This window comes from Perissodus microlepis, chromosome 19, assembly GCF_051167445.1.
Source record: "Perissodus microlepis isolate ML-2025 ecotype Zambia chromosome 19, ASM5116744v1, whole genome shotgun sequence".
Taxonomy (NCBI): domain Eukaryota; kingdom Metazoa; phylum Chordata; class Actinopteri; order Cichliformes; family Cichlidae; genus Perissodus; species Perissodus microlepis.
In genome coordinates, this window is record NC_140479.1 from 12,837,581 (window position 1) to 12,862,216 (window position 24,636).

The 24,636-nt window shown below is 39.7% G+C and overlaps 1 protein-coding gene across 3 annotated transcripts in view; it reads left to right on the forward strand.

The window, feature by feature from the left end:
- The window catches only part of rock2a (rho-associated, coiled-coil containing protein kinase 2a), a 46,552-nt gene that overhangs the window by 5,479 nt on the left and 16,437 nt on the right, over positions 1-24,636 (forward strand). For all 3 annotated transcript variants that reach the window (XM_084914004.1, XM_084914005.1, XM_084914003.1), the window contains exons 2-13: positions 16,729-16,810; positions 17,343-17,443; positions 18,522-18,659; positions 18,840-19,100; positions 20,349-20,493; positions 20,583-20,721; positions 21,171-21,262; positions 22,404-22,563; positions 22,696-22,747; positions 23,598-23,686; positions 23,965-24,013; positions 24,417-24,552. In XM_084914004.1, coding sequence (XP_084770130.1) covers positions 16,729-16,810; positions 17,343-17,443; positions 18,522-18,659; positions 18,840-19,100; positions 20,349-20,493; positions 20,583-20,721; positions 21,171-21,262; positions 22,404-22,563; positions 22,696-22,747; positions 23,598-23,686; positions 23,965-24,013; positions 24,417-24,552 — 1,444 coding nt within the window. The remainder of the gene's footprint in view (positions 1-16,728; positions 16,811-17,342; positions 17,444-18,521; positions 18,660-18,839; positions 19,101-20,348; positions 20,494-20,582; positions 20,722-21,170; positions 21,263-22,403; positions 22,564-22,695; positions 22,748-23,597; positions 23,687-23,964; positions 24,014-24,416; positions 24,553-24,636) is intronic.

Consider the following 24,636-nt stretch of genomic DNA (forward strand, 5'->3'; position numbering starts at 1 on the left):
TTTCCTACTCGTATATGCTTCATTTTGTTTTGTTTTTTTCCATTAATTTTTTTTTCTTCTCATTGAGCATCTCCCATCTCCCATTTTCTTCAGCTTTTTTCTTTCTTCCCCTCCCCTTTAACTTATTGTCACTCCACTTCTCACCTACACTAGACTTTCTTCCTCTGTAGCTATTGGGATTAATGATATCCCCTCTTTGTCAACCTGAGTTTTGGCTTCTTCTCTGGAGTGTAGTTGAGTTGCTCTCAGGCAAACAGCAGCAGCAGACCAGACCCGGCTTCAGTGTGCTAGCTGGATAGAAACACTGCCTTATAAGGCACTGGGGATGGTGGCCCCAGCCAATTTTTTTTTCCTTCAAAACAAGCCGGTCTCTCGGCTCCACACCACCTCTGGTGAGTCGGCCGGGCCTCTCCATGGTCTTTTTTTGGTTTTTCGCTCCACTCCAGTGAAGAAGACCCGGCGTCTTCTGGGTGTGCAAACCCTCAGCAGTCTCAAAATGTCAACCTTCACTTCAGTTATGCAGCTCCTGGTCTCCTTTAGTGGTCAGAGCTAGGAAACATGATAAGGGTTTTCCTTGTTTATTAAAGCCATACATGGCCCACCAGAGGCTTTTTTTGGAAATAAAAAAACACTTAAGGCCTGTAAGAAAGAAAAAGAGTAGGGGAAATTTAAAAATGTATTTATTTAGGTCAGTATTTTAATTCTGATTATTTATTCATTGGCTTAGCAAACATCATCTAGTTGCTGAACTTAAAAGCATATGCCTTTACAGGGGATTTCCATAAACTTAAAAAATAACTCAGGAGTAGAACAAATATTGATGTAGGGAACTGGGTCGTCTGGTAGTTGAGTTCTGATTGTTAGGCGTGGTTTTTAACCACAAAGCTCATCTTGCAAGGACACACTCTGGTCTCTGCTGGCTTGCTGCCACCGTGGGATGTCTGCAGGCGCAAATCGGGGAGTAGAGGGGTCCTCTACTTAATTATAATGTGTATGTCTTGCATTACAACAGGGATGTTTGGCTGGTTGTCGATGTTGCATGTTTACCTGCAGAGATCATTAATACCATAGATAGTAGCTTAGCACAAAAACAAAATAAGGGCAAAAACCAACACCTGTGTTTTTTACACTAATAAAGCTAACTAATTGACATGTTGCATCTCATTAATTTTGGTGATTAAAGTAATATGATGCTGGTTGTTAAAGATTTACGTGTCAGACAGGTGGTTTCCTGTCAGCTACACTCTGAGAACCCCAGGAAGTTACCCAACCTGGCCAAGAATGAACTTTTGTCCAAAATGAACCTCCTTGTTTCCTCATTTGCTGTTTCCTATACATTGGACACTCAATGGGTTGCTCTACATTTGGCAGCAAGTTAAGATTTTGGAAAAATTGTTTTGTGTTGCACAGCATGTATTTTGAATACAACTTTATACATCTGTGTATTGATGTTCACTTCTCAGTGTTGCCCTATCACAGGTATATTGCTTTTTGCCTATATGGTGTCCCATATACAATTTCAAACAGTTATTTTTTTTTTCACTTGCAGTTCAGATATGATATGCCCAGTGTGACCATTTTGAAACCACTGTAAACAGCGGTTCATCAAAGCAGGCAGTGGGTTGAGTCAGACTGTGTTTTTAAGCTAAATTGCAACATTAGTGCAAGAAATACTACAACGGAGAGTTGATAAAAAGTGACACAGTCATTTCCCTTAACATCAGAAGTCTATGACTATATATAATATGTTCTTTGCAGTTGATGCCAGATCATATTTAAAGATGGATCTTTGCCCACAGTGCTGTAGTTAATTAATGATCACATTTGTGCCCCTGCTCTTGTTTTTCAGTGTTACAGTTTGTTGGACACATTTTTGAGAAAATCTCTAGTGAAGCGGCTGCTCTCAAGTCGAAAAGATTAGAGCTAATCTTGGACAGCCATCACCTGTTTTTCTGTAACTACTTGCAGGCAGTTCATGCAAACACTTATATTTTGTATTACGTTACTTAAATAAATTCTGATAAATCTCGAGTGTTCATTTTGCTTTTCCTTAGCCAGCTGTAAAAAATTAATTACTAACTGAACAAAAATCAAAGTCCACACATTAAAATACCCACACATTAATAAACACCTAATTCTCAGCACCTTGATTTCATGTTATATAATGCCTCAGACAAATGGAACAAGATATGAGTCAGGAGCTGTCCAACAGGGATGTGAGAAGAAATTTTAGAATGAGGAAGAATGCAAGCACAAGAATTGACTTTCTCAAAATTTACATGGAGATTTTCCAATCGTGGCATTGGAATGACCCCCCTCTTTGCATCAAACATGAGGGCAGGAAACAGTACTAGTTTCCTGAGTTGTGTTGTGTTACAGGAACTTTGTGTTGTTTTCCTGCGTTTTTGTCTTCCCTGTGTCATCATCCATGTGATTTGGCTCTTCTTCTGTGGACTTTGAGCCTACTCTAAACCAGAATTGGAAGGACTTTGACACTATGGCCACACTCAGTCAGCCTCACACACACACACATAACAAAAGACACTGGTAGTGATTGGGCCAGCATGCCAGTTTTCTCATATTTTTTGAGTCCACATTTCCCTCAGTCGCCACAACAGAGAATATAAAGTTAACATGACTCTTCCAGACACAATATTTAGAAGTCTGCCAGGTTGAAATAAACCAGACTTCTCCTTAATATGACATTTGGACTAGAAGCAAAGCTGAAATCTGAGATATTGATGTGTTTACGGTGGTGTAGGGTTCTCATGTATGCACACAGAGATTTCACCTTAATCTCTTTGCTGTTTTTGTCTAGACATAAAGACTGTGGTTGATATTTTAACTTAAAGTAGGATTTGGTTATAATGTAGCACTCAGGTTCTGTGACCTTCCTGCATAGTTTTTGAATCTTACTGCTCTGCAGGAAGACTTAACTTTTGAAGAACTTTTAGTTCCCACACCGATCAAAACTGTAAAGGTCATGAACTCAGTTATGCAAATGGCTCTGTGGTTAACAGTGACGGCAACAATCCTGTTGTTGACTTTGTTGTCATGCTGTGCGAAATCTTCCCCCGGTGGCGCGAGCATTGAGGAGTTTAATACCTGAGTCTTGGTATATTTTTAGTTTCAACTGAGGGTGTGAGTGAGAAGAGCAGAGAAGAGAACAGGAGGCTCCCACGCATAACGCACAATCCATCTGGCCTCAGCCTTATCATTCCATCACAACCTGCTGGTGAAACACAGCCTCCTACACGCATACACAAACTTTCTGTCATGCACACATGCTTAAGCACAGGCTCGGGCACTCATAGATACGCATTAGTGTCCATTTTCACAAGCAAACAACATTTATTCAGTTGATCTTAGCAACACACAGCCTGCATTGTGTGTAGCCAGCAGCAACAATAGAGCTATACAGCTCATTACCAAACCGCTACAGATTGTCAGTGAGTTCACTGCCTTTAATAAACACAAACAAGGACATTCGTATGTTCGCACTCGAGTTTAGACCGGGAGTGTTTGTGTTGAAGCTGGCAGTTATAATTGAAATGGATTGTGTCTATACTAAAAATATTTATATACAAATGTACTCATAGACATGCCAAAGGATCGAAACAAAATCCTAGCCTAATGATGTCATCTTAGTGCTATGTTTTTGTTTTGTTTGTGTGTGTGTGTGTGTGTTGTAATTTAAATTTGCCCCATATTGGGTGGTATGGTTGTGCAGTGGTTAGCACGGGCAACTCGCCTCATTTGAACCCTGCTTCCTTCCGCAGTCCAAACACATGTATGGTTTGGCTGTGGGTGTGTAGTAGATTAAGTACTTGAAATGTATAGAATAACACACTTTATGCACAGCTAGAATGTAACTTGTAGCCTAAAGAGGTCAATAAGGCAAGCAGGGCTCGCAAAATTTCAAAATCCCTGGTAGCCCTTCGGGCAGGGACTCTTCAGTTTTTGGTAGCCCAAAATAAATTTAAGTAGCCCGAATAAAAAAGAGAGCAATTTTTTGATTGATGTTTTGTTTCCTGTTTTGTTTCCGTTACAATATTATACTTTAATGTATAATATTGTAACGGAAACAAAACATTAATCAAAAAAATTGTTGAAACACAAATTACAACATTGTATAAAAATTACAATCATCAACTCAAATACTTGGTTCTAATTGAACAGAAATTTCTATGAACTTGTAAGAACTGTGTAGAACATGAATCAGCCTGTGTCAGATCCTGAATTTGAAATTTCCACTGAAGTCACGGGTAAGAGGCAAGTGGAACCAAGATCTAGGCCATTTGCTTTTTGAAGTTTGCAAAGACTGCTAAATTTTGCCAGTGGTAGTTCACTCTTTGCAACATAGTACGCTGTTCTAAACAGATTTTTCAGGTTTATTTTTAGTATGTTATTTGCAATCGGTGTTTGTTCTGGGAAAGATATTGCAGACTGAGCAATAATGCATTTCTTGCATTTCTCATGGGTTCTAATGGGGGTCTTTCTTAAAATTACTGGTCCCAGTAACAAAGGCGCTTGTCGACTCAGAAATCGAGGGAAAACCAACAACACACCCGGCAGAACATTATGTTATTTACACGGGTGCACATAAGTGGTCCGCATGTGCGCATTTGCTGTCAAAATAAAAGACGCGCACCAGATAAGAAGTTGCAACGCGTGTTTGCGTCCATATAAAATGCACTGTTTTTGTCTGCTAGAGTGGGATTTTCACGGCACATTCCGCACCACATCTCTGTGCGTTCATCATTTGTTTGAAGCCAGCTCACCTCCTGCAACTACTTTTCCGAGAATACGCGCTTCTTTTGTGGTTCGGAGTCCTTCTGACATTTCTTTGGAGGTGGAGGAACACCAAAGTAATTGCTTAAAGGAGCTTCTTCGACATCTTTAAGAGTTCTAAACAAATGTCTGTCCTCCTCCAGAAAATCTTATGTACGCAAACACGCGTTGCAACTTCTTATCTTGTGCGCCTTTTTTTATTTTGACAACTAATGCACCTGCAGACCACTTATGTGCACCCCTGTTTATTATTTAGCTTGTCATATTGCAGCCACAGAAATTCTTTTGTCCATGAAACCATAAAGTTGCACTTTATTTTTTGCCTTATAGTCTGATTTGTCATAACTTTTCCGTTTTGTGGTAACCTTTTCTTTGGCTGTCACTTCTTCACCCTGACCTGTCTTATTTGGCTCAGCAGAACTAAAATATATATCCTGCTGCTTTTACACACACGCACTCACTTAACGCTCAGCGATTCTCTGCGCGATCAACCTCTCACATGTTTAAGCTTGCTGCGGGAGATTTCACTTGTCATGTTTGCATAGTAAGCTAACGATTGATAAGACGACGTCAGAGGAATTGGTGCGCAAATTATCGTCACTCACCAATCAGTACTGTCGCTCTCTATACACAGTTCGCGCGATTGCAAAGTGAAAGCAAAAAAAACAAGCAAATTCAAACGAAATTTCCGAAAGAATGCAAAAGCATTGACATATATTTTCCCTTCCTACGATAGCCCGACGGGCAGGGCAGAGATAGATTTTGGTAGCCCGACTGGAAAAATCGCTAGCCCCGGGACGTCGGGCTAGCGATTTTGCGAGCCCTGGCAAGAAAAGCATTTTATAAATGTGAGAACATATGGAAATAGCCACCTTGTTGTCACCGGTTAGCTTCTGAAGAGCATTTTTTCACTGTTGCCATCCTGCTGTTTCCTGCTCAAACCAGATGTGCTGAATGAGTGGTGGCTTTGACTGTCGAAAGCTGTTAGCCAGAGAACATTTTACTCAGTATGACACAAAACATTTACTACTTATAGTTTTTTGTAAGTAATTTTTGCAACTGCAGGCATCACATCCTGCTGGCATTAAAAGGAATGCAGGTTAAGGAAACTTCTAGGTTGGCTTCACTTCTTAAACTAAGAAACTATGTCTATCTTTTATACAGTCTGTGGCAATAGACTTAAAATAAAGGAATTTCTGAATTCTAAGGAAAGGGTTCGGTTTCCCTCTTGGATTGCTTAATTAGAGGAATTTTTTTCAGAGACTTGAGGCCCAACAGTTTGCCGGAAAATGGTAGCCATTAACCAGGGGAGGCTTGATGTAATCCTTGGGTTAATTGTCAGTAAAAACAACATTTTAGTATGAATTGTGACAGGTTGCTGCAAAAATGAAGTGTGCTTTGCACAAATGCAGTCTTTGTGCTCAATGGATAGAACATGACTTTAAATGTCAAACAGCAGAATGGCGGGTTGACAGAACATCATTATTATAAGATTTGAGATTAAGTTTTTATGTGCAAGCAGTCTTCCCTTGCCCCTTTTTTCCTGGCACATTCCTCAGTGTACTTAATAATAAAGCGTGGGGAGGGCGCAGGAGCATGAGACAAAAATATGTCAAATTCAGGAGCAAGAAGTAATTGTTATTCCCAGTGGAGACATTAGCTGTGCTATTTGTGAACCCAGGATTCCTGCTGTTGTCTTTCTCGAAGAGTTTATGGGCTCTGCCTGGCAAGGTCCCCTCGCTCTGCCCGGCTGGCCAGCCCACCATTTATCCACACAACTATTTTTAAAACTGCTGGAATTCTATCAAAACATCAACTTTCTGCTCAATCCTTTTAAAGCTCAGAGCAGTGCTGCTTGTTTTCTGTTCCACATGCCTAGTGATGAGACGGTTATGAGGAGAGGGAGAGTGTTGGGGGGGAGTGGACTAAAAGTGGACCAGAGGGAGGTTGTGACTTTTAATAGTTAGGGCTATTCCTTTTCTGCTTTTAGCTTCTTTCAGGTTAACATCATTGCATTCTTGACTGGTGGATCCACGTGGCTTTTTATAGGGTGATAAAGAATGGAAGCAGGCGAGGGGAGAACAACCGCTCTGTCAGCGGCAGGTTGGGTAAATAAAAAGGGAGAAGAATAGAATGTGCCAAAACGGCGCTCTTATAAAATGCCTGCCTCCTGCGACTTCAACCAGTCTCAGCTCTTTGTATTTTGCAGGAGTTGCTATGCGACGGGCCATAACCCACGGGCTGGATTACAGTATAGCAAAGATAAAGAGCCATCTAATAGATATATAGCAATTCATACTGATAAGCCTGACTGGGAAGATACTCCTATCAGCTCAAGGAGACTGTAAGGATGTTAATAACTCTACAAGGAAGTGTAGCCTACTATATATCAAAGTGTGCTAAAGAAACTGACTGGATAATCTGTAATTATTCACATTCATTATTACAGAAATAAACATTCACTTTAATTTAAGTGAAGCCAACACTACATTAGTTATCCAAAAGGGCTATATATCCAGATATACAGAGGACCAAAACTTCCAAAATCATGAATGTAAAAAATAAACATGTATGATTTTAAATGCAGTAAATATTAAAAATAACTAAGTGACTGCAAGGCATCAGTAACATAGCCCTAGAGGCCAGTCAATAATCCCATTGGCTACTAGATGTTGCTAGGAGAAATTGCTGGCAAAGAGGGTGCTGCACCAAAAACCTCTTTGTGATTACATTTGTTGACGACAACGACGACAACAACAACAGTAATGTAAACCGAATGGAGACTGTTCACCTTCACAGTAAAAGTTATGCTTTATTTCTATAACTGGGGCTACTGTGGCAATCTCCTAGTGACCAAAGGAGTTGCAAGGATGTTTTTGGTGCATCACCCTCTTTGCGACCTTTTTTCTCAAGCAACCACTTGCTAGTCAGTCAGGATATACACATTTTGTTTTCAAGCGACCCTGCTGTGTGTGACTGAACCGTCTTCAGGACCCTTATCAGAGCTTTAGCAAATGATATTGCAGAGACAGTAACCATTTGCCAAAAAGTTGGGGAACAAACAAACTGCCTTTGTTATTGGTGGCTGGTAGGAGGTTGCTGACTGGTTTCTAGGCCTGTGTATTGGACTTAAAACACATTCCTGTTTTAAGGCGGGGGGGACGACTAAATGAAGACCAGAAATGGCAGTTTATGTCACATTTTAAAGGAATGAGGAACGAGTATTGTCAGTATTTTGTGGTCTTAGTGACTGTCATTATTATTAAGGTTATATATTTACCTGTTTATTGTTTATTGTCTCAAATTCATTGAAGTTAAAACTATTGATGCAGCTTCGTTCCCCCAGAGACTTAACCACTTATTTAATATTCATGAAATGCTGCTTCCACAGACTTCCAGAGTCGCCTTTGCATTTACATTTATTTTATTTTATTTATTTATTTTTTACAGTAATGGAAGTTAATTGAAAGAGCGATTTGCAGTCATTTCCCTTGTGTAACTCCAATGCACTAAATGGCTTATTATGCATGACCTTTGAGGTTACTGCTAATCCTGCAGTGTAAAAATTACTATAAATATGGTTCAGGAAAGCATTTTGAAGTGGACTGGTGCAATTAGCAAACAAAATAAAATAAAATAAACCAAATGCGTGTCTACCAACATAATATCACTCTCTCACTGTGGAGCCTCTCATCATCACCATGGTAACATTTATTTGTACCTCCCCCACACTTGATTCATCTTATTTAAAGGAGGGATACAGAAAGGACAAGGATAAGAAAAATATATCACCATGAGGTCCAGCTTGTAAATGGGGAATGTTTGCTACGTGCCTGCAGCCAGTCCAAGCGTTACCAGTGTTTACTTTGCATTTCTCGTGGCAACTGTCAGCAAACAGCTTTTGTCAACTTTTTCATGTCCAAAGTTGGAAATCTGCAAAACTGAATTCCTTCTCCATTCGATCTTTTACGGTGTGCTGCCTTGGGTGTAGAGCTTTCTCTGTCCAGTCTTCTGTTTGAGCCGTTTCACTTTGACAATAGGTGACAGGTTACTGGCAGTTAATTTCTGAACTTGTGAATGACACTTACATTCTGCTTACTTTGAAGATGTATTGTGCATGTTTGCTTTCATTGCATGGACAGGAAAGAGGATGCATCTCACGTACATTTGCTGCATGTGTGGCCTTCTCAGGCGTGTGTCCGTCTCTGGTGGAAAATGCTGAGCAGTGCTGCTTGTTTTATCATAGATAGCCGGCAGGACTGATTGTAAGTCACTTCACGGAGCCTGCCGTGGTTTTGTGGGCTGTTCTTTCGCCTTTGAAAATGACATAAGCTATGCACACAGTACCCTAAATGCACTTACTTGATTTGTTAACAGAAACTAACAGATTTCAGCCTGCATGCTCTGGCAACTGCCGTTATCATAAAAGTATCGTATGCAAGAAAATTATGCTTTCTGACAGTTTTGTTGAAGAATTTAAATTTGTGACAAATCTATAATTGAACAATAGGCGCATCTCCAGTGAGGCTCTTGGGGTTTGACGCTGCAGACTAGTATTACTAATGTTTATCCGGTTAACAATGGTGTGAGCTTGTCGCATGTCTCCAGCAGTTTCAGATTCTGGTTAGAGTGGCCTGCCAGAGAGACTCTATCGCCAGCTGCAGTCTAGAATACAGAGTCAATCTGTACAGTGATCGAGAGAGAGTGTGCAAAGCACCAACAGTGAAAGGTGAACAAGCTGGTAGGGAATGGCAGGGGCTATCTGCAATGGCAGCCATGACTTTTAAAATAAAATCAATGGGATTGTCTTCCTGTACATCAGCCTCATATGGTGTCATATTTTGTTTTGGATTTAAAAATGGTAAAAGAATTCTATAAAGCCGAATTAGAGTGGCCTCAGTGAACACTTACATCATGGGAATGAATCAGTGGCCGATGGTGCATTCCAGTTGAAGTTGGAAGTTGGAATTTCCGAGATGAAGTTGGAATTTTCAACGCGGAAAGTTGGAGCCGCTCCACCAACCCCAACTTAATGGGGGCTGTGCGGCTGTGAACACAAGTGGTAGTAAAAGTGCAAAATCCGTGCCACCACTGCAGTGTGTTTGTGACTCCAAATAAATAAGCCATATGCAAAGCATTGACTGGGTTCTATCTGTGAACGTTGTGTAGCTGTGCAATAAACAAGCACTATGCTGTTGTGTTGTTAGTAATGCATCAGTGGCTCCACCTTGCTAAGGGGCAAAATAAATCCTGCTTCTTTTATTTTTGTTTGTTTGTTTGCTACATCATGTTACTATTTAAACAGACTCATCTCGATGGTAATGTCACTCTGACATCCGACTTCCAAGACAAATGGAACACATCAAAAGTGCCAAGAAATTATGTTTGGTTACTCTGAAAGTGTTTTTTCAAACAAATCAGGAGTGTAACACACACACACACACACACACACACACACACACACACACACACACACACACACACTTATACCAGTACCTGCCAGGCACGATCCCTAATAAACCCCCACTAAACGGCAAAGACTAATCTAAGAGATTTACTTTAAAAACATCAATCAGCAGAATTTTGTGATCAAGACTTGTACTCGGGCAGTATCTGATTAACTTCTGATAAATATGTTATATTTAAAATACTTTTTGTTTCAAAATTTGTAGTCATCTTTTTTATTATACATACAATATGGACTAAATCAAATTTACAATGTGACACAAAAAGACGATTTATTATATGAAAATATGCTTGGTTGTTGGATTTTTGCTGTTGATTCATTGAGCTAATTTTGGACACTGCTACTATGCATCCATTATGTGTTTTTCATTGTCTCTCACCGCCTGACGAATATAGAGCTGCAGTAGCAGCAGTAACGGTGCCTCAGAGGAAATGACTTGCACACAGGGACTGGCTTCATGACACAGTGAAATTATCTGCCAGCCCTTGGGTGGGGTGGATCATTTCCTGTATTGCCATGCTCGCGCATGTGTGCATGTAGGTATATGTACACGCACATGCACGCACACAAACACGCACCCAGCAAACCCTCTCCACCCCCACACATGTGTGTATTTTTTTCCCTTAAATAGTAGTTTTGTGAGAGGTCGGTCCTTTAATGGGGAAGTTGAGTTGATGAAACAGAGTGCTCCGCTCGCTCGACGTAAGCCGATTTCATCCGAGCGGAGAACGATGGAGAGAGAAGGAGGACGGGCAGATAAGTCTGAGAGGCTACAGGACAAAAAAGTGGAGAAGACTAGAAAGGAAGTGATGAAACTGATTGTATCACAACACCTAACAGCGCAATAATGAAAGAAAAAAGAAAAGAAAAAGGAAAGTGACAAGTATGCAGCGTATGCACTGCGTCGTGTTCTCATGTTCTCATGTTCTCATTTGGCTCGGTCCAGTGTTACGAACTGCTCCTTATTGACCGTTGAGGAATGCATAGCTGACAAAAGTTGATAGATGACTTCCTTACTGTTACACGCTGTAACGATTAGAGGTTAGCAACAGTCTGTCCTTTGCTTATTTAATGGTTTCCCTGCATTGCCCTGGGTCATACTTATGAAATGTCTGCGATACTGCAGTACAGTGCCCAGCTTTTCTTCCTGTCGGGGAAAAATAAGAATATAACAGGACAACACGCATCACAGAATTTTTTTTGTTTTGTTTTGTTTAAGGTAATCAGATGACACAAGAATAACTGAAATACATCTGTGAGTAATAATGCACTGGCCACTGTTTAGTTTGGGGTAAATACTCATCAGCTGCTTTGTTTGTTGCCTGCCACACATTTTTCAGGGATGTCCATGAATCAGACTGTGTGTGTCAGAGAAAGAACAAGAATGAGTGTTTCTAATGTTGGGTTTGTTTTATTCAGCTGTTCACACACTTTCTCAAATACCTGTAAGTGGTAGAGCTGCCACACAAGATAGGCGTGTAGTGCCAGCATGGGGTGACTCCTCTTGTTCTTATTTCCTCAGAAATTTGGTTGTATAGAAGCCTATTGGAGGGGGGACAAACCCATGCCCCCCTTACTTTATGACATTGGTAAATACTTTCCTAATGGCCTCAGTCACTGAATATACCTCTCTTTAAATTAGTCTATCTAATTTTCTCGAAGCAACTACTCTGAGATTCTCACAGCCTTTGTCCCAACCAGTATGAACAAGAGAATATGCATATAAGAACATGCAGTTAGGAGGAAAGGAAACACTTGAGAACAGAAGCATGCCACATCAGCTCTCAGATACGGTGGAAGCAAAGTTACTAGTGTTTGTGACAATGTATATACCAAAGTATATTGCAAAAACAACCAAAGAATTTCTCATTGCAAAACAATCTTCATTGGCCAAGTCAGTCACCTGTTCTCAGCCAGGAGCACATGCTTTTCAGTTACTGAACATAAAACCGAAGGCAAAGATACTCGTAAACGAACACTAACTGAAGACAGCCTGACTGAACATCCAAACACTTATGTCCATGGAGTCTAGACTTAAGGAAGTCATCGGCCGCTAAGGACTTTTATCCAAGTATTGAAAACAGTCCCCATATTTAAAATTGTAGTCAATTTTTTAATCACCGCTGAGACTCTGTAAACAGGTATGAATTTATATACTGTAGGTTGGGATGTGTCTTTGTGTGGATTTTCAAAAAGTTGTGAAGCACTTTGTATGCTATTTACATGCTGTAAAAATGTAGTAATAATAATAATAATAATAATTATAATAATTATAATTATTATTATTATTATTATTATAATTATTATTATTATTATAATTATTATTACATGCCTATAAATACTATGAGGGTGTTCAGCACTATGAGTGTGGTAAATGCAGGTCTGAGCCTATGACTGTGTGGCGTGTATGTGGAGGTGACTTCATCTCTGGGACCGCCTCTTTTCCAAGGGTTATAGAAACAGCGTGTTCATCATTTATCAGAAGAATATCAGAGAATCAAGAAGGCAGCTGCTGATGGAAAAATGAGTCACTGCTCCACAGTCTGTCTCTCTCGAGGAACACAGCTTTCAGTTAAAACAATTTTCTTCTGTATGTAGTTGCTGTTTGTGTATCCAGTCAGTCAAGTTGAGCACTGTTGTGTTGAATGAAATGCTGAGGGGAAGTTGGCCCTTTTCATTCAGACTCGCTGGGTTGCATTGATGTGGAACTGTTTTCGTTCTGTGCAGTGGTGAGAAAATAGACAGAACATAAACTGTCCTTAGAAAGGCGGTCAGTGGTCTGTAATGTTGAATTTGGATTTGCTTTAAGTTAGCTTGTTGCCTTTATTGGAATGGAAGATGCTTGAAAAAAATCATTTATTTATTTATTTTTAGAAGCTTTCCAAATAGGATGGATGCTCATTAGCTGCTTATTTAGGTCATGTGAGGTCCCTCTGAGGTCCAGCCTAGCCTTTTGGTTTTGCTCCCTTAGGTTTAGTAAATGCTGTACAAATGATTTTCAGATTAATGTGCTGCTGGGAAACAAAACCATGACTTCTCTAAAGGGCTTACTGGACGGCCTGAAAGATACTAATATGGATCTCCTTAGAACCCTTTCCGAAGAACCTGGGAGTGATCTTTTAACACTTTTGAAGGCGAAGGAGTTTCTTTTCAGAAATTTAAAAAGTTGTTAATTAGTAGTCATCAGAGAACATGTGAACTATCCTGCAGTGTCAAGTTCAGTTATTATCTGTGCCGGTTAAACAAACAAATAAAAAGCCCATTGACCAAGAAAATTGTTGTTTTTGGATATTCTTTGTTAAGTCTTTGAAAGGTTAAAAATAATTCAGGAAATATGTGAAGTGGAACAAATACCCTGCTCTCTGAGAATTTCAAACAATAAAAATCAGAAAACATTGGGAAAATGGACATCCAACTTTGAGACTGTGGACTTTCACTTATTTTTATTATCTTATTTTTATTCATTTGTTTGTTGAACTCTGCTCACTATATTTACATATGCTTTCTTCTTTTTCTTTTTTTTTAATGGAACAAATCTCTGGAGTAATCTGCCCACAGATGTGACTCATAAGGTCTTTTTTAAGTATAATGGACAATGGGTGAAAGAACTGCTGACCTTTACAGGGAGTGCAGAATTATTAGGCAAGTTGTATTTTTGAGGAATAATTTTATTATTGAACAACAACCATGTTCTCAGTGAACCCAAAAAACTCATTAATATCAAAGCTGAATGTTTTTGGAAGTAGTTTTTAGTTTGTTTTTAGTTTTAGCTATTTTAGGGGGATATCTGTGTGTGCAGGTGACTATTACTGTGCATAATTATTAGGCAACTTAACAAAAAACAAATATATACCCATTTCAATTATTTATTTTTACCAGTGAAACCAATATAACATCTCCACATTCACAAATATACATTTCTGACATTCAAAGACAAAACAAAAACAAATCAGCGACCAATATAGCCACCTTTCTTTGCAAGGACACTCAAAAGCCTGCCATCCATGGATTCTGTCAGTGTTTTGATCTGTTCACCATCAACATTGCGTGCAGCAGCAACCACAGCCTCCCAGACACTGTTCAGAGAGGTGTACTGTTGTCCCTCTTTGTAAATCTCACATTTGATGATGGACCACAGGTTCTCAATGGGGTTCAGATCAGGTGAACAAGGAGGCCATGTCATTAGTTTTTCTTCTTTTATACCCTTTCTTGCCAGCCACGCTGTGGAGTACTTGGACGCGTGTGATGGAGCATTGTCCTGCATGACAATCATGTTTTTCTTGAAGGATGCAGACTTCTTCCTGTACCACTGCTTGAAGAAGGTGTCTTCCAGAAACTGGCAGTAGGACTGGGAGTTGAGCTTGACTCCATCCTCAACCCGAAAAGGCCCCACAAGCTCATCTTTGATGATACCAGCCCAAACCAGTACTCCACCTCCACCTTGCTGGCGTCTGAGTCGGACTGGAGCTCTCTGCCCTTTACCAATCCAGCCACGGGCCCATCCATCTGGCCCATCAAGACTCACTCTCATTTCATCAGTCCATAAAACCTTAGAAAAATCAGTCTTGAGATATTTCTTGGCCCAGTCTTGACGTTTCAGCTTGTGTGTCTTGTTCAGTGGTGGTCGTCTTTCAGCCTTTCTTACCTTGGCCATGTCTCTGAGTATTGCACACCTTGTGCTTTTGGGCACTCCAGTGATGTTGCAGCTCTGAAATATGGCCAAACTGGTGGCAAGTGGCATCTTGGCAGCTGCACGCTTGACTTTTCTCAGTTCATGGGCAGTTATTTTGCGCCTTGGTTTTTCCACACGCTTCTTGCGACCCTGTTGACTATTTTGAATGAAACGCTTGATTGTTCGATGATCACGCTTCAGAAGCTTTGCAATTTTGAGACTGCTGCATCCCTCTGCAAGATATCTCACTATTTTTTACTTTTCTGAGCCTGTCAAGTCCTTCTTTTGACCCATTTTGCCAAAGGAAAGGACGTTGCCTAATAATTATGCACACCTGATATAGGGTGTTGATGTCATTAGACCACACCCCTTCTCATTACAGCGATGCACATCACCTAATATGCTTAATTGGTAGTAGGCTTTCGAGCCTATACAGCTTGGAGTAAGACAACATGCATGAAGAGGATGATGTGGACAAAATACTCATTTGCCTAATAATTCTGCACTCCCTGTATGCTGTAATATAATATATTCCTTTTAGTTTTTTCTACCTTTATTTTTTTTTATTTTTTTTACATTACTCATTCTTATTTTGGTTGTTTTTATGCTCCTATTGTTTAAATGTGTGTTATTTACACACAAACTCAGATGAATTGTAGCATCTCTCTGTCACAAATTTAGATTCAAAATCCAAAACAATCAAAAATAGAGTTGGCTTTTGGCTTGCAGGGGAAAAAAAAAAACATTTTTAAAGCGATTGCTGATGAATATTTTCTATTTACTATCAGTGTGGGTTACTTTTAATTTGATACATGTGTGCAAAAGCAGTTAGGCAATAATAACAATTTATCATTTCATAATGCACCCAAAACAGCATATTATTGCTAAGGAAGTAGAAATTTAAAGCACCAAATAAAGAAAACAAAAGATACTCCATACAGTTTTTTTGTTTGTTTATTTGTTTAAATTGCTCAGGTTCCCTCATGAATTTATGGTCTCCCCTACATTAGATACATTTTTATTTTTTAATTTTGAAACTAGATTACATATTTTTAATGTGTTTTATGGTTCATCGTTCGGATTAATTCATTACCAGTGGCTGTGTCGTGATGATAAGAGGATAAAAATAAGCTGGTATTTACTGATTATGACACATTTTCTTTTATAGTTCATACTTCCTTAAAATAAGTGCAGCCAAATGACTTATATCTCAGTAAGAAAAAGAAAAAAAACTGGTAAATGGCAAATTATGGAAATTTTGAATGCACTTTTTGTTTTGACACCTAATCTGTGAGAGCTCACACGTCACATCATCTGCATCATGTGTGAAAAATCAGTGCTGATGCAAACAACAGACTTCCTGGCAGCTCATGACTACTTGTCTCATTTCATGCAAAAACACAGTGACTTGCTGTGTGACGCAGCCTTTTACCATCCATGCGCCGTTTATGATGGCTTGATTTGTTTTGCAACAGCACTGTGACTAATGTTTCCATAGAGGTGACAAGTTTGAAAATGCTGTTGCTGAGGGGAGGAAGGACAGACAGCATGCCACCGTATCCTGAATCCCATTGTTAATCCTCCAGATAATCATGTGACCCCCTCGAACTGCTTCAAAGCACATTAGTGCCTTTGCTGTACATTTGTTGATTTTGATTTATTTAACAGTGCAGTGTCATTGTGGTTTCATAACACCTTCCTGCAAAGCATTTCCACTGTGTTGTGGAGTTTTTTTTTTTTCATATATCTCTTAGAGCTTATTATTAATATTTTGGGTTTTTTTTCTCTTTCTTTGCAGGACTCCATGAATGCGCTGGTCTTAGACTTGGGCTACCCTGCACTACGAAAGAACAAAAACATTGAGACCTTCTTAAACAGATGTGAGTAGCTTAATGAGAGATGATTATCTAGAAGGTGAACAGCTCAATTATTCAGAAAAGGCTGATTATCAAAACCAGTCAAATCATCACTTTATATAAAAGGTTCAGTATAAAATACTGCCTCTTTGCTGTATTAATCAATAAATGCCTTCCTAATGAGTTTGTTCTTGATTGCTACTTTCAAAAGTTATTTAACATAAGATTATGTTCATTTTGTAAATTCTAGTACTCATTAGAGTACTATTGTCTATGAAACTCGTTAGACAGAGAATAGTAAAACTGGATATACTTCACAGGGTCTAGCATTTTATGGATCAGTCATTATGTGAATCAATGGGTGATAAAACCGTGGCTATATATGTCTTCTGGGAAGCCTGAGCATCTCAGCTTAAATTGTTGGAACATTACCTGGATAAGCAGTAGAAAATGGATGGATAAATATATAGAGGATGTTCACTTAAATAATTGCTTTGTATTTACAACACTAATGCACGTTCATTTCCTCTGTCCTGTCAATAAACTTTTGCTTCAGATGAGAAAGTCATTGGCCAGATTCGAGATCTGCAGATGAAGTCTGAAGACTTTGACAGAGTTAAAGTGATTGGCCGAGGAGCATTTGGTGAAGTGCAACTGGTAAGTACTGATCATATGAACAGGTAACACTGTTTTTGTTTTTATAGTTGCTTTTACAAAGCAACTATAAAAACAAACAAGTGGTATAGTCCTCCATCAAGGATCCATCATACCATCAAAACGATTCTAACTTTGGAGAAGTGCATGTCAAAAGTATCTACTGCTTGTATTGCCACAGTCATGGTTAGCACTGTTACCTCACAGCATGAATGTTCATGGTTTGAATCTCCTGCATAGTTGAATAGTTCTGTGTGGAGTTTGAATGTTCTCCCTTAGCCTATTACCTCAAGTACCCTGGCTTCCTCCCACAGTCCAAAGAAGTACATGTTATGTTTATTTGTGATTCTACATTGGCTGTGGATGTGAGGCAGATACAAGTGCTCGAAGTGCATGAATGTGCAGTTAATTGTGGCTTGTATTCTAAAAGACTTTGAGTGGTTAGTAAGATCAGAAAAGAGCTTTTTAAATGCCTGTTCATTTCCATAATCCTTTTCTCTGCATGACGAAGTTTGCTGTGCAAACTGACACCGTAAACCAGTCATCTACCTCAGCTGCTTATGCTGAAGGGAGAGTGGATGGTGAAAAGATGAACACTTAGAACCAACAACCAAAAACACTCTGTAGTGGTGTCATATGAATACACGGAGAGGCAATGGGTTCCCTCTACAGCTTGAGCCTATATCAGCATAACCAAAGGATGTTTCAGGGTCACATGATGCAGCCCTACACATAAGCTTTATCAAAAAGGAAAGCTGAGTCTTTAAAGTAGAGGGCATGCCTGTATCCTGAACTCACACAATGAGCCGGTTCCACAAGAGAAACCTGATACTTGAGGCCTCTGCCCCCATTTTACTTTTGAAAACTCTACAAACCACAACTAAGCATGCACTCTGGGAATTAAAAAAAAAAAAAAAAAAAGTCTACATTAATTGTATTGTAATCTGAAAGCGGCACATGTACTCATGAATGATCTGTTGTGATTGTAATTTTATCTGTTCTTGTACATTTCATCAAACATTTCTCATAGAGTAAGATTAGACTTTGGAGAATCTCTAAACTTTATCTTCCTGTTGTTCAGGTCAGACATAAAGCCTCACAGAAGGTCTACGCAATGAAGCTGCTCAGCAAATTTGAGATGATAAAGCGCTCAGACTCAGCATTCTTCTGGGAAGAGAGAGATATCATGGCTTTTTCCAACAGTCCCTGGGTTGTGCAGGTATAGCATTTAAGTTGCTGATCAGCTTTTAAAAAGCTTTCGTGTGCATTAATTGGAATATTCACTGGGAACGTGTTGCCAGTTGGATTACTCCTGTGTTTTACTTAGAACAAAGAAATACATTTTCTGCAAAGTATGTGTTTTATATGTTAATTTATTAAACCTCAAAATTGTTTTTAGTTGTGCTCTGCCTTCCAAGATGACCACTACCTCTACATGGTGATGGAGTACATGCCAGGAGGCGACCTGGTTAACCTCACCAGCACCTATGATGTACCGGAGAAGTGGGCCAAGTTCTACACAGCGGAGGTGGTGATGGCCCTGGACGCCATTCACTCCATGGGCTTCATTCACCGCGACGTGAAGCCAGACAACATGCTGCTGGACAGACTCGGACACCTGAAGCTGGCTGACTTTGGCACTTGCATGAAAATGGACTCGGTGAGTAAAAGTGTAAAACCTGAGTCTCTGCTGCCAGCAGAGTTTCCTACCAGGTTACAAACACAAGAAATGCCAAACTAGAAATGCTTCAGTTTATACAAGTAACCTCTAGATATGGCCTGAGCCATATTGCATATGATGGAAACAAGTAACGACTCAGTAGTGTAACTACAAGGGTACCTGGATGGGGCGTGCGTCAGACAGCACAAATGAAGCTCACTTTCTGCTCCATTATACTATTACCTTCCCTTTTCTTAAGTGGAGACATTACAGCAGCTTTGCTCAGAGAGCTGGCAGGTTAAAGTCCGCTGCGACTGCATTGAACATTTTTGTTCTCACATGTGGCTCCGTGGGTGAAGCCGTAAAAGGCCCAGGACTGCATTTGGTGCAGCTTTTTTATATTTAATGATTCTGAGATGCTTATAATGATGTGGTGAAGCCCAGTTAATAAATGGCTTTTTTGTGCATAAACCAGTATATTACAACAGACTATTTTGGCAAAGATAAGAGTTGGATTTATTTTGTTTTGTTTTGGTTTACTTTTTTAGGCCCATACTTTATTTCAAAGAGGAGCTGTTGATGACTTCTCTTTTTAATGTGGTGTTGCAGTGGTAGATTATCATCATTAAAATGCTTGAAAATACTGATGTCAGTGTATGAGATGGATAGATGCTGTGCTGACACTTGGAGTAGGATAATGAATAATAATAATAATACAGTTTATAATAAAAAGACAGTCAAAGTGCTATAGACGCATAGTTGAGGGCTTTGTATTGTGAGAGTGCAAAAGCTTTATATATAAAACACTAATAAAAAATCCAAAGAGAAGAAATAAAGCTAAACTTCAGACTTTGGATTGCTATAAATGTTTAGCTTCAGCAGTTTTTTTTTCTTCTCTTTGCTCTCTATGATGTCTGTGAAAAACAATATTTTTATGTGATCATCTCAGGGACCCCCTGCTGTCCAAACTGTTTCTTTGGCTGAAGAAAGTTGGCTTAAAGAGAGAGGGGAAGGAGTTAAAATGGCTTGATTTAGCTACTCTAGTGTAGTCCAAGAATAAAAATATAACAAGTCCACTTTAATAACTAAGCTGTTACAGTGAGCTCTGCTTCTGCCTTCACCTGGAAGGGTTAGTTTTTAGTAGTCTCTTAAGTTTGGATCAACACTCTGCTTTAGCTTATGCCCATATAAATCAAACCATACCTGTAGGGTACTAAACATATAATGATCTCTGGATTTATGTTGCAGACCGGCATGGTGCACTGTGACACAGCTGTTGGGACTCCAGACTACATCTCGCCAGAAGTGCTAAAATCCCAGGGAGGAGATGGCTATTATGGGAGAGAATGCGACTGGTGGTCCGTAGGGGTCTTCATTTACGAGTTGCTCGTCGGTCGGTGAACATTTCATAAAATAATTTAACTCGTATGTGTTGATGTTTATGTCTCTCAATTTATTTCAGTGTTGCTTGCTCACTTTTAGGTGACACGCCGTTCTACGCCGACTCTTTGGTGGGAACATACAGTAAAATCATGGACCACAAGAACTCCCTCAATTTTCCAGATGATGTGGAGATCTCCAACAATGCCAAGAATATCATCTGTGCCTTCCTGACTGACAGGTATGATCTTACAAGAAGAAGATGTCAGGGGGTTTGACATTTTGGAAAATGCACCTGTATATTTTCTTGCAGAGAGTAACAGGGGGAACCTCAATAGCACTCTTATGTTATCTCTCAAACTCTTCCTCTTATACACAACTGTCCATCTCCATCTGTCTGTCAACCCACAAACCACTTTGTCTTTCATGGGGATGTTTTTTATATATATATCTAAGCTGTAGTTTCTTCATGCTGGTCCCAGACGTAAGCACAAGGTTTCTTTTTTTGTGTGGCAATACTTAGATTACATAATATGTTGATACAACAGCACACTTACGCTTATCTGTGTGTTTGTCTCTTAATATTTGAGGTTATAAAGGTTTGTATGACTTAGTTGATTTATTCCCAGTCACCTCTAACTAAGGACAAAGGTCCAATTCAATCAACTCATTGTCTGCTTTTGTTTTGAGGGAGGTGCGATTAGGCAGAAACGGCGTGGAGGAAATCAAGCGACATCCTTTCTTCAAAAATGACCAGTGGACCTTTGACACCATCAGAGACAGTTAGTATACAACCTTTGTTCTGCTACCTATGATCATTCATTATGATACATGTTTTGGTTTTTTCTCAATATGAAGTGTATTTCGTTTAGCACCATGTGTTTGGTGGTTGGGTAAGTGCATGTGCAGATCACATAGGTATTTTTATTTGCAAAGTACTTGTGCAGAGCAGAGCTAGACCTCCACTTCCTGCAGGTTCTGGCTCGCTGCAGATGTCCAGAGCAGGAGGACTGCTGTCCCCAGCAGCAAGTCCAAGACTGTTGAGTTTGAGTCTGTCTGTCTGCAAGAAAAAGCAGCTTAATTACATCAAGGGCTGCCATGACAATGAACTGGCCAGCGTGCCGGCCGTTGGGAAGTGAGAGGCTAGATGGTTAACAGCGACTGAACTTTCAAAATAAGAGCAAGTGGATTTTCCACTACTAAATTGAAGAACAGTAGAAATGAACGTAGAATATACTGTAGATGAGTGCTCAGCTTCCAGCAAAGCCCATCGTGCACTTTCCAAAACAATTTCAAAAACCATTACATTTAAATTCTGCACAATGCTTTTGTTTGTTCTCCTACATCTAAAATCAAATTTCACCTTTCCTTCCACTTTACTCTGTGTGCAGAGTAACACCTCTGAGTTGTTTACCTTGTGGATATCCCTTTTGGGCACAGCAGATGCTGTCTTTCTTTGGCCATACCTGCCAGAAATGCATCAAGCATACAAAATTATCATTCCTAAGTGTAATTCAGGAGAAAGTCAGAATTTGTGACCAAATATAGAACGCAGCTCCTGCAGATGAGTAATTTTTTTGTTGTTGTTGTTGTCCTGTGAGATGTCTTAAATTTACTACTTCAGAAGCCAAAAACGGTCACACCCTCAACTCACAGTTTTTATCAATCAAACAACATTAAAAAATATCCAAATTAAATTTAAATGAAATATAATTCAGCATAACAGCACCTGCAAACCTTTTCTTTAATCTTGATCTTCTTTAATCTAAAACTTTAGCAGGAATTCCTTCAGAACAGCAGCTGGATCAGAGAGCATATTAAAATGATTTATTAGACTGACATATTTTTACACAGTGCTTCCTTTTTCCACCAATTCACTCTCACCTTTTTCCTGTCTCTCTCTTTATCTCTCTCTCGCCTCAGCGGTTGCCCCTGTGGTCCCAGAGCTGAGCAGTGACATAGACACCAGCAACTTTGATGAGATAGAAGACGACAAAGGCGATGTAGAAACCTTCCCCACACCTAAGGCATTTGTCGGCAATCAGTTACCCTTTGTTGGCTTCACCTACTTCAAAGAAGACCAGTAAATCATCCCATTCTCTTCATTTCCCATGATTTTAAGGGACCTCCGTGGTTCCATGAAGACAATTTATAGATTTATTTTTGGCTCTAGTGTCCTTGACCTTGGGCTGATTTTATTCATTTCCTCCTTCAGGTTATTAAATGCTTCCAACAACTCAGTGGCTCATGAGAATTCAAAAGGGGAGGTAAGTACTTTGACTCCCACACACAGTAACTGCCAGGTGCACCTTTAGCGACTGCATTAATACCGGACCGAGCTCCTCAGGAAATAAGTCTGGTATCAGTTTACATGACCACACAGAAAAGGCCTGTTGACATTGTGATCAGCTTCACATTGTAAGACATCAAGGATTATGATGGAAATGACTCACAGGGGGATTTCTTCCCTGATCCCATGATTTATTTGTACTTTGTTAGAATTTCAGTGTTCTCAGCCGCACACAGAGACTTAAGCAGCTTTCAGTATAAATGGCTGAGCCGAACGCTAATCTGAAGAACTTTTATTGACTTCAGTCCTAAAAGACTGCCCCCATTACGAGGAACAAAACAAACCCTATGTTTTACTTTCGCTTTGTTTCTAATCAGTTGCCTAAATGTAGGTGATTAAAGGTATAGTAACCTGTATTTCAATACTGACCTTTAAGTGACTAATGTGGTGGTTTAAGGTTGTTGTGATACTTCTGATTGTAAAAATGTTTATAGTCCTAAAAGACTGCCCCTAAAAACTTTACACCATTAACCATGAAAATTGTTTCTGTGCTATTTTGACCAAGGACGACAACATTCAAAACATGGTTGAAGGGTGTTTCTGTCGTCTTTTCTTGACTTTTTAATTTTTTAAATTATCGGCCCTATAAAGGCCGATAGTTCCTATAAAGGAACATCAGGGGTTCTGCCAGTGCTCAGACAGTGTGCGTGTCACTGCAAAGTCTAGCTAGCTATTGATGTTACATGTCTTCTTACCCTGTGTGTGTTAAATTGTGACTTTAGTGTATAGCGCATAAATTGGAAGTCTTTCTTTCTTTCTCTTCTTAGTCAGCAGCACTGCAGAAGAAACTTCGCCACCTAGAGATGCAGATGAATAATGACAAGCAAGTCAAAGATGATCTAGAGCAAAAATACAGGTTGGTGATCTGTAGGGAACATTGTATCAGGAATAAGAGCTGCATCATGTCAAGTCAAGTTGGCTTTATTGTCACTTCAACCATATACAGTTAGTACACAGTGAAGCGAAACAACGTTCCTCCAGGACCAAGGTGCTACATGCAACATAAATTTACAACATAAATTAACAGAAAACACTAAACTAGCTAACTAAGAGGCCTAGTTAGCTGATGCTCCACTTATTTGCTTATGCACGGTGGCCAAATTATTATTTTTAAACATTTGTATTTTTCTGCAGGGCCGCCACCGCTCGTCTGGAAAAGCTCTCCAAAGAACTTGAGGAAGAGGTCAGTTAATCACAGGGAACATCCAATTACCTGAATATTTCTGTGTCTGTCCGGCGTCAATATCTGCTGGGACATGACCCCTCTGGGATTTTAGAAGTTCTTTCTTCCTCACACATTTTAATGGGCGTTTCCCAAAAACTATTATTTGAGCCAGAATAATGATTCTTATTATCCACACTTGTCCACTTTCCGGTTGAATACCAGCGTCTCGTATCCAGGGAGGTTCAGCTGGAGCGCCTGCTGAATTCTAACGGCCACATTAAAATGTCTATTGTGATTGAATTTGTGTTGAGGCCCATTTGGATTCTGGTGAATAATTTCTCAAGTGAATTATGGAATCACAGTAGCATGAAACCATCCCCGCAGGAGATGTTGAACAAAGGCGTTTATGATTGATTTTTAGGTGAGCAGCAGAAAGAACCTGGAGTCGAGTCTGAGGCAGCTGGAGAGGGAGAAGGCTCTGCTGCAGCACAAAAGCCTGGAGAGCCACCGCAAGGCTGAGAGCGAGGCCGACAGGAAGCGCTGTCTGGAGAACGAAGGTGACACGAGACACACTGTGGATTCTGCAGCAGAGCTGAAGCGATTTACTTCTTTTGTACAGGAAGTTATCAACTGGAAATTAT